An 11,004-nucleotide genomic window follows, 5' to 3' on the forward strand; every position below is an offset into this window, starting at 1 on the left:
TTTTATACAAATGTATATCAACAATCAACCTATCGCAAACATTTACAATCCGATTTGTGGTTAACCGCTGTTTAAAAGGTTTGTGCAATTGTTCGTAGAAAGTAAAACTAGCATATTCCAACTGAACTTAAAATCTGTTTTAAAACATTCTAAATAGTAATGTTATCAAAGGTCGAGCATCGTTTCGTCATATGTATTGCCCTTCAATATTCCTCCATACATCAATGTGCGCTATGAATCGTTCGTCATCTCTTCATTCTTATAAGAACGCCCTTTATATAAGCAATCACGTCTTTGTGGTGCAGTATGGCCAAATGTTCGACACCGTGGAAGGTTTTGTGGTAAACCGTCTGATTCTGTTGGTCTCGCGCAACGAAGACAAGCCGAGGAGGCTTGCGAATGTTCACGGTGCCGTCTCCGTTGTCCTTCACATATTTTGGATTCTTCTTTAGCCACGTGCTTTTATCATACAAGAACCTACCGGCCGTAGGAAAATCCACGCCGTTTAGCAATGCATTTCAACCTGCGGGCCTGAAGAGGGTTGACCAGACCCTTAGTGTCTTCCCACGTCATGTAACCTACATATTAAGGAAACACTAAGTGGTTGTTTTTTATTGCTCAATATGTCGTCGTCGGCCCAGGTACTACTTACATGTACACTTAAAGGGGCATTTTCACAGATTTGGGCATGTATTGAAGTTTTTCATTTAATGCTTAATATTGATATATGTTAACATTGAGTCTAAAAATCTCCATTAAAAAAAACAAGAATTCAATTAAAGAATTACAAAAAGTACCCTCAACGGGCTCGAACCACTGACCCCTGGAGCCATGGAGCAAAAGTCTACCACTCTATCCACTAGACCATCCACTCTCATCACCATGACAAATGTATATTTTACTTTATATATTCAATCCGCGTAGTATCAAATATACAACGACTACAACATAATTTTCCAAATTATTCAATCGTTTCGCGTTGCAACGCTTTATAATTTTCCGGTTTTTTTAAATCGTCAAAAGAAGTACATAATGGATATTTTAGAGCATGGGAAATGTTCAGTGTTTCTGTTTCCTGACACATATCATAACTCAAGGAAAATTTGCGAATCTGAAACAATTTTATTAAATTTTTTCGATTTACCAAAGCGTGAAAATGCCCCTTTAAGTATACTAATAATGTACGAAAAATACACTTAAAGGCACCTAACCATACTCCGGGTACTTTTTAGTCTATTTCCGTACCCCGGGTACTTTGTAGTATACTTAAGAGTACACGTGGTACCTTTAAAAACGTACTTGTCGACAATGGCCAATCGAGCGTTATTATAAGAAGGGATACGGCCAGACGAGGAATACGTCTATGATATTAAAGAGAAGGAGAATACCTCGGGGTACTTTTTAGTCTATTTCCGTACCCCGGTACTTTGTAGTATACTTAAGAGTACACGTGGTACCTTTAAACAGTACTTGGTCGACAATGGCCAATCGAGCGTTATTATAAGAAGGATACGGCCAGACGAGACATACGTCTATGATATTAAAGAGAAGGAGAAAGTTTAACAGTTTCATGTACATTTCCTATAATATGACAAATCCAAATAGATTGTCTCTATTGACTTTATTTGTTATCGGTTAGTGACAAATAAATACATTTTCAAAAGATATTTCACTTCCGACTAGAGTAGCAGCATAAGGGTGCGAACAATTGATCATTTTTTACATACTTTACGTAGGCGGATTTCAAGAGACGATGACAGTTACACTTCATTAAGTATATAGCTGGGGTTCCCAAACAAGATGAAACCAGCTTACGACAAAGCATAATTTTAGTAATGATTAGAATCATTTAATTATTGAAAAGACTCACATGCTTGTACTTGTTGTTTTGTTGTTGCAAGTTCTCGTTTAAGAATGTCTTTATTTTAATGACATCGTTCCGTCTATTCTACTGTCATAAAAGCATTCTACCTCACGCGATGAAAGAGCTATTATTGAGCAAATCGCCCCATTGGTGCAAGAAGGTACCATGTGGCATTTAAATTAGAAGGCACGTGATACCTTTTTGCACCAAAGGGGCGAAATGTAAACCTACCAGTCTCATAGTCAATATCCTTGAAGAGCTGCTTGTAATCTCTGACCGTGTAGTTTCGGGCAGGGGAGACTACCAGCACCTCATCGGGCTTCCAGAACTCATCAGAGGGCATGAGCCAGGCGGTACTTGTCATGCTCCGCTGCATACGGCGAGCTTTCAGAGGGCTTATCAGCGGAATGTGCAGATTGTCACCTGTACAACAATTTGAGACTTTCGATTGTGCAGTAATACACTATTAATGGTAAACAATGTATAGAACAGCAACAAGGCTCAACAAAATTGAAGGTAACAGTGTTTATTACGTCGTTATTTTACGAGCTCATAATCTTGACTGTTATAATTGGGTACAGGATCTCGTCGCTTCGTGTGGTTCACATTTACACGTACATGGATGTAAACATACCGGTAAGTAGTGCTAACTAGCTTTTGAAATAGCTGTTTCAAACATATTTTCTTCAGAATTTCACCTAGTGCATAAAACACAGTTTTAAGGCTGCTTTTGGCAATGTGAAATCCGAAGTAGTAAAGATCGCCGTGGCGTAGTAAGATCGCCGTGGCGTAGTGGATATGGTGTCCGCCTAGCGATCGGGAGGTCACGGCTTCGATCCCCACTGTGGGAGCGTTCTTTAGATCTTCCCCATAGACACCAAGGAAACGGACTCGAGAGCGTTTCATATAAACTTAGGCTTGTTACGCAATCGAGCTTAAATAAATAGGTTTAAATAATAAAAAAAATTATTAAGCCGACAATTCAATGTGTACAACTTCATGACCACGTTATGCTCCACGCAATGTGAATGTTTTCACCGATTTCAGATGTATTCAAGGATTTTACTCTTAGCTCTTAAGATATCCCACTGTCTATAGAAACGGTCTTTTTCATGTTGTAAGATTTTTGCAAATGCATTTCATAACTTGAGATATTGGCAAACTAATCTTCTTAAAGGTATGTTCACATTCTGTCCTGCCCGCGTGTAAAACCCTGTGAACCCGTTGATCCTGCACCATGATAATAGAGGCATTCTATGTCTGTAGGCGAACCTAGGCCGGTACTCATCAACCAGTTATTTGTTTAAGAATAATAAATTAGTCGTGTTCTGAGAAAACTGTCATAATGCATGTGCGTAAAGTGTCGTCCTAGATTAGCCTGTGCAGTCCGCACAGGCTAATCAGGGACGACACTTTCCGCCTAAATTGGATTTTTGCTAAGAAAAGACTTCATTTCAACGAAAAATGTCATACAAGCGGAAAGTGTCGTCCCTGATTAGAGGACTGCACAGGATAATCTTGGACGACACTTTACGCACAGCATTATGCACAGTTTTCTCAAAATGCGACTCATATATACAGGATACAATGCTGCTTATATCATTACCATACTGCTTTTTAACAAATAATAATACAATTAAAGGTGCTAACTGCCACACTTGACTTTATGACCATTATGTGACTTTTAATTGTTATATTACATAAACGTTTTCAGAATATTCTTTATGTTGAAACTGGAGTCTAAGAATCGGTTGGGGAAAACAGGTCCAGTGCCCGCTTATCATAGTGGCTCGGTTATTATTGACATATGACGTACACGTGATCCCTGTCAGTATAGTGTTACTGTAGTAACATAAGGAAACTAATAATAACGGTTGTTGAGATTGTAAAACGAAGAATATACATGTATATTAATTTTTTCCATTTTAAGTACAACGGTTCGTGATTGTAATAAATTATTTGTCAGAAACGTCCACTCTACCGGTTATCATCAGACGAATCGGTTGAGTGCGCCGCCCCAGACCCCGGCCAGTGAGATAAAGCCCATAATAAACTTGTCCTTCCACGCCTGAGTCATGTGATTCAGTAAGTACAGGGTGACAGGGCTGCCCATGCTGTGGGTTATCATGTAAACCCGCTGGTGGTTGTTGTTGTAGTACGCCCTCTCTATCAACTGCTGGAGGGCGGTCAGATAACCGTTCAGTTCATCTGCGTTACACATATTGAATGTTTTTCAATTTAAATAAGTCTGGCTCTGGGAAAACGGGACTTAATGCATGTGCAGTCTGCACAGGCTAATCAAGAACGACACTTTCCCAATTTACTGGATTTTTGTAAAGAAGAGACTTCCTTTAAACGAAAAATAACGTAAACGGGGAAAGTGTCATCCCTGATAAACATGTGCGGACTGCCATGCTAATCATGGGAGACACCGTACGCACATGCATTAAGCCCTTTTTATGCCTTACGTCTAGAAAAAAGGCCTTGGAAAACAGCGTTGACCCAGATGAGACGCCGCATGATGCGGCGTCTCATCAGGGTCTGCTCTGTTTGCTTTAAGGAATTTCTGTAAGAAATATTCTTAATATAGAAATATATATACTAGGCATCCCTAATTTTGGAAATAAATTGATCCAATTTTGAAGGATGGGACAGTCCAATAGGCGTAAATGAGTTAAATCCCCTTTCCCGAGCCAGGCTCCCATCCGAGTTTGTTCCATGTATAACACGCATTGTATTCCGTTATCAATATTTATATCACATGCATGACCTTCGGAAAACATTTAATGTGAATTACAATGGCATCAGTCCATAATGAGTGTGAACGAAAATGACGTTTAATTTATTGGTTGAAATAAATAATTGACAACTATATCGATTATAATCTAAATTTTTATTTACGTTTATGTTCGACAAGAATTGGTATGAATTTAGTTTTTAAACTTTCAAGGGCTCGATTTTTTTCCGGAATCAGTACTTGATATTCAAAAAACAAAATGAACAAAATGTGTTTAAACGAATTCAATGCGGTTTGTATCTAGGGCGGAAAGATTCCATATAAACAACATTACGGGTAAGTCGAACGTTTTCTGGTCGAATGTTTTGTGTACAGAATCAGAATCTGAACTTCTTCTTACTAGGCGCTTTTCTGAAGTCGTACGGAGCTCCAAACACCGAAACGTTCCTCTTGTATCCCCATTCTACCATGGCCTGTACAATGTCGTTGAAGTACTTTGCTGAATAGAAAGCAGCAATAATGCGTGTAAAATTTACAAAAGCATGCCCAAGTATGGTCACAATATATGGCAATTATCACAAGATATAATTATACTAATTTATTTGGCTGCAAAGGATGCGATGTACATGCATTATAAACAATACATGTATATACCCGATAATGATTAATGTGAATAGCAATAATCATCATTTGTAACGTTATTTATTAAAGATTGGACATAAGTAGACCAAAGATATGCATGGTAAATTTTGTCCGTTAGATGCGCTTGCTCGACACGTATTTATCTCGCTCTCTGTTGGTTGCTTTAAAATGTTGAAACAAATTGAAATTATGGATATTAAATACAAACTATTTATTAAACTACGGTTTTCGTTAGGGAGATGACCTACTCAGAGGGATTTTTACACTGTCCAGATACTCCACAGTTTCAGTAGTGCCAAAGCCTGGGATCATGGTTTCCACTCCCGGAGAGTTCTTGGTGGTCCTCGTAACGTTGTCATACTCAAGCCTGGAACCAATCAACACGTTTTATGGACGTTTCTATAATGTCTCTCAAAGATTATTTGAGCCTCTTTTTTTGGAAAACTTTGCTTTAAGCATGTTCGTAAAGTGTCGTCCCAGATTAGTTTGTGCAGTCCGCGCAGGCTTATCAGGGAAGACACTTGCCGCTTTTATGAAATATTTCTTGTAGCGGACGTCTCTACCAAACAAAAATCCTGTTGTGTGCGAATTACACAGGCTACTGGGAAAACACTTTACGCTCATGCAGTAAGCCCAGTTTTACCAGAGCGCCGCCCATTTATCTGCTATATCATCCAATAATCGCACTTGGTCATCGGCTATTAAGGGGATAAGCTTTTTTTTTATATAAAAAAGAACACTTGTATTTAGTTTGTATATTGTATAAATCGATTGTGGTTATGCATGTGATTAAACAATTGCTGCGCATGTTTTTTTAACTTTTCGTGGCAATCCTCCGATCCGTGAATTGCATGTTGGTGTCAAGTGTTGCACAATACAGCCAATTAATAACAAATACATTGCAATACGTTAAAGTGCTTTAAAAGCTAAAAACAACAACACAATAAAAACAATCAATCCACATTTCATGTACATCATTAAATTGTACGGAGTGTATCATGGTTAAAAAAAATACTGTTATGTTTTCTTTTAAATATCTATTTTTTAGATACATATTTTAAAGATAAACTATTTGGAACAATCGGTTAAAACTGAAGAAAGATGTGATTAAAATTAAAAAACACACAAAAACATAACTGAGCATTTTATGTGAATTGGTCATATTGTTTTCTGTCTGATATCTAATTCGTTTTAAAGCCTATGTGATATAATTTTTAACTGTAACCGCTAACAAAACATGCGAACCGTTTAGAACAAATTGAAACTTAAGTGTTGATGCTATGCATATACACCGTTTAAACCAGATCATCTAAAAACAATTGACAGCACACTGGTACAATTAAAATCTAAATATGGTCAATAAAGAACAACCAACCATAATAAGTCTATCAAACAAATGAATAAAAAAGAACAGTGCACCAAACATTAGGGAAACAAATAAGAACGCGTTACCTCATGTTATCTACGAAGCAGTTTATCCACAAAGGTGTGAGTTCTTTCATATCAAGCCAGAGGTCTGTAAATGTTTGTGTTTGCTTCTTGCAGTAAGGGGCAACCTTATGTGGTTTGTTGAGTCTTGCTCGTATTTGACTGCCACCATCTCCAGGGACTGCCAAATGGAATGCGTGATGTGATATATACGATTTGAGAACGCTATTTTTTCGGCATAGCTGTTGACCTTACCTGACCTGTGTAAGTGTCCAATAAAATTCAAATACAATTTCCCGCGGCTGATTTGAGTATACCACCAGAACATTGGAAACATGTCCGCGTCTTTGTTTAACTGCATGAAACAATTGTATCTCTAATGAAAAGGCTTAATAGATAGAACAGTTTTACACTCAACTCTCGAAATCAATACAGTTTGTGCGTGCACCTTTTATTTTCAGAGGATTGCCAGCGCAATAGCGTTTGTACTTAAAGGCTATGTTCTCATATTTAGTACTGACTTCCATATTCCAGTCAACATGTTAACATGTAAAAGTATAAAGAGCAGTGGAAGCGTGGCCTCACTTTAATGCATTGCATTTCAACCCGCGAGGTCTCAGGATCAGTTCGCGGCCATTGTGTGTGAATGTCAGAGTTTATTTACAGGTCATCGCTGCGTCTTCAAGACTACCTTATGTGCTGACCTGAGTTCGCGGCCAGTAAAATAATCGTTGTATAATATAGACGCTATTGCGTGAACTAGGTGAATTGGAATTTTCTTTAGACCAGAAATATGTTAAACGAAGATATTCAGCGATATAATTATGGTATGTCAATAATAGATTCTTAATGTGTTTTCAACAATACCATGATCAATATTATTTTTGATTAATTTAACAAGAATTATTCCACCATATTGACTAATTTATTAAGCATGAGCGCGATGATTCTCGATACTGTTAATAAGCGAATCAAATAGCAATGCCCGACAAAGCCCTAAAACAGGTTTGTTCGAAGAACGCGCGTATAAATTTTAAAAATATGTACGGATACTTCGCGTGTGGCCGGTTGACTCGTATGTTTTAATTTCACTTCCATTCTTCTTTTGGTTTTCTGTTTTGTATCTATAGGTTTATGACCAGCAATACGTAATAGTGTGAAATAAGCCACATGTCCAACCACAATCAACGCCGTATATCTTTTTTAAATATATTTCTTGTTGCACTTGACACCATTCAGTTACGGCCAAGTATTGCCCGCTTAATCCTTGTAGTTATGCATCGTTCTGGCTTGGTTTCCTGTTATGATCACAGCGCGGCAACCATAATGCTACGTTTACACTATCACGATTGGCGTCGCGATTTACATCATGATCTTAATCGTGAAAGATCGCGGTAATCCCATCAGATCTTATCAGATTTTGTAGTCATTGTTGTAGATCGTGTTATTTGTGTACAATTTATAAACAGTACAGCAAATGTCTACGATTTACACGATGATATACGCTTAATTGTTAATCGAGATCATAGTATCCAATCGTATAGTTTCGTGATTAAAGCGCGATAAATCTGACTTATTCTTATTTTTACATCGTATTGATCGGAGTCGATCTTACATATGAAAGAACGTCTCGCTTTGACGATATTTTGCGACTGCAATAATTTATTAATTACCGGGAAGATTGTCAATCGGGCTGTATTTATATGGTTCGTGTTCAGTCGCGATTGTTATCTTGTACATCTTCGATTAAATCGTTAAAGGTAGCGCAACTACATTCGTAGCATATTGTAACGGATAGGAATTAACCTTGGAAAACGAACGATATGTAAGGGATATATTTAGATAACCGTTTCGGATGCACGTCTAATCAAAAACGTGTTCGAAACAATTTCAGCTGAACATATGTAATCGATACAAACAGCCACTTTGATTCAATAGAATCGTATTTTAGATACTTAATGATTGTTTATTGTACCCTACCGGTGAAACCGGAGGGTACTTATGGTTTGCGCTCTGTCTGTCTGACAGTCTGTCAGTCCGTCACACTTTTCTGGATCCTGCGATAATTTTAAAAGTTCTTCATATTTTTTCATGAAAATCGAAACATTGACAGATCGCGATATGGAGATTATGCACGTCATTTCATTTTGTTCCTACGTCAAGAATGCTGGTTGATATGGCAACAGATAGACTAGAAATATTGCTGAAAATGGTGGATCCTGCGATAACTTTAAAAGTTCTTAATGTTTTTTTTCATGAAACTTGAAACATGGAAAAATGTCAATATGAAGATTATGCACGCCATTTAATTTTGTTCCTGCGTTTAGAATTATGGTTGCTATGGCAACAAATAGACTAGAAAAAATGCTGAAAAAGATGGAGTTTTACCGGTAGGGGACTCCATTGCTTGGCAATAGACTTGTTTTATATGATACGTTAAGTTGTTACTAACTCTGAGGATCATAATTACAGGAATTCACAACATTTTATTTGTGCTATGATTTATTTTACGAATGACCAACTGGTGTATGGTATTGATAAGTGCGGGTTTTCTTTTGTTTATGTCTCTTGTGTTACTTAATTTTGCGTATGCTCTATCTGTACAAGTACCCAAAATAGGTAGGTTTATTCTGGTGAAAATGAATGGTAATGTCGAGCATACAATGCACTTATCGTCGCTGTGGCTCGAGTCTAACCCCCAAATATATATTAGCCTTGTTCTTAGAAAACTGGGCTTAATGCATGTGCGTAAAGTGTCATCCCAGATTAGCCTGTGCAGTCCGCACAGGCTTATTAGGGACGACATTTTGCGCATTAACTTGATTTTCGGTAAGGAGGGACTTCCCTGAAACTAAAAATACCATAAAAGCGGAAAGTGTCGTCCCTGATTAGCCTGTGTGGACACACAGGCTTATCTGGGACGACACTTTTCGCACATGCATTTTGCCCAATTTTCACAGAACGCGTCACATATATGTTCCGCCTCATTACGGTTGCATACACTTTTCATTAACATAAAATCAGATTAATACGACAGTTGTTGAAATCTAAATGGTGGACTAAAGTATGTCAGCTAAGTAACTAGAATATCCATATTGCATTTAATGTGGATATTTTAAACGATAATACATTTTTCATTACAACCGCGCAATAAACATAAATACAAAGATATTTAATAAATCTATTGACGTTTATGGTCTGATTGATTACTCATTTTCAGTTTTCTTACCTGACACAACGACTTTTGATATGATCGATTACTTTTTTATCATAGGGGGAATCACGTTTGACTTGAAAATGTTTGTTTTTTTATAAAAAGATACTGGGTCAGTCAAAATGCTCTCTCAATATACGGCTTTATCTGTTTGATGGAGAACACTGGTCAAAAATCGAATTGATTTGAAAGCTGTCGGCACTTTTGTGTACCTTTTTCAACTTAAAAAAAGTACAAAGAATGTTCGCAAAAGAGTTCGACACAATTGATCTTCATGTATATGTTATTACTATAAAGTGAATGTAAAATGTTTAGGAAGGGAGAAAACTTTTACAGAATGAATGAACTTATAATGGGTTTAAGGGGGTTAGTATTCCTTCTTTAACGAATTGAATGCAATATAATGTTATCTATGCCAATTAGAATATATCTGGTGGTTACAACGTACAAATCCGTCTTTTTGGGAGTTTAAAACTTAAAAATAATCGCGTTTGTAAAAATGGACGTATACGTCCAGAAATCCTACTTCCGGTTTTTGCACACTTTCAAATTGCATCTATATGTATTGATTAACATATATTTCATTTCAAGGTCAGAGGTTTTAATGGCAGTATAAAATGACGTGTTCTTACCTAATACCACTGGGTTCAACATGGCTTTACATTGTACAACTCCGAAAAAAATAAACACAACAATTTGTGTCACAGCCATCTCTTTCGGCAAAAAATGATTGTTTGAATTATGAAGAGAAACAACTACAATTTAAGGACATACCTTTGTACAACAATTGTTTGAAATATGATCGATCGATGGGAAGCAAATACAAACGAAAGGAAATAAATTTGCCCAACCATAACCGAAACTTTACATAGCTAGTTTCGATATTCACAGAAAACTTTATACGATGCGGAAGAATTTTGAGACCTATCTGTTTTGAAACAAAATGTTCAATTGAAAATATTAAATATTAAATTTCAGTATTTTGTAATATTTATAATGTGCACGTACATGTACATCTTTTGAGCATGAAGAAGTTTCTAAACAATATTGAACTATTAGCATTAAGCATTGTCCGTACATCAGAGCTCATGCTTGATTATGTATTGAGGGAATTTTTGT

General features: G+C 36.9%; 1 protein-coding gene across 4 annotated transcripts in view; it reads right to left on the reverse strand.

Moving 5' to 3' along the window:
- Positions 1-10,680, reverse strand: part of LOC127845307 (phospholipase A2 group XV-like) — a 62,317-nt gene extending 51,637 nt beyond the window's left edge. Inside the window, exons 1-4 of one of the 4 annotated variants that reach the window (XM_052376139.1) lie at positions 10,518-10,680; positions 6,696-6,852; positions 5,492-5,610; positions 5,002-5,100 (exon numbers count right to left, since the gene is read on the reverse strand). In XM_052376139.1, the coding sequence (XP_052232099.1) occupies positions 5,002-5,100; positions 5,492-5,610; positions 6,696-6,852; positions 10,518-10,596 (454 nt within the window). In that variant the 5' untranslated portion in view covers positions 10,597-10,680. The remainder of the gene's footprint in view (positions 1-5,001; positions 5,101-5,491; positions 5,611-6,695; positions 6,853-10,517) is intronic. The other 3 variants (XM_052376140.1, XM_052376138.1, XM_052376136.1) reach the window with 3 other exon arrangements.
- Positions 10,681-11,004: the final 324 nt, after the last annotated feature.

This window comes from Dreissena polymorpha, chromosome 9 (assembly GCF_020536995.1).
Source record: "Dreissena polymorpha isolate Duluth1 chromosome 9, UMN_Dpol_1.0, whole genome shotgun sequence".
NCBI classification, from domain to species: domain Eukaryota; kingdom Metazoa; phylum Mollusca; class Bivalvia; order Myida; family Dreissenidae; genus Dreissena; species Dreissena polymorpha.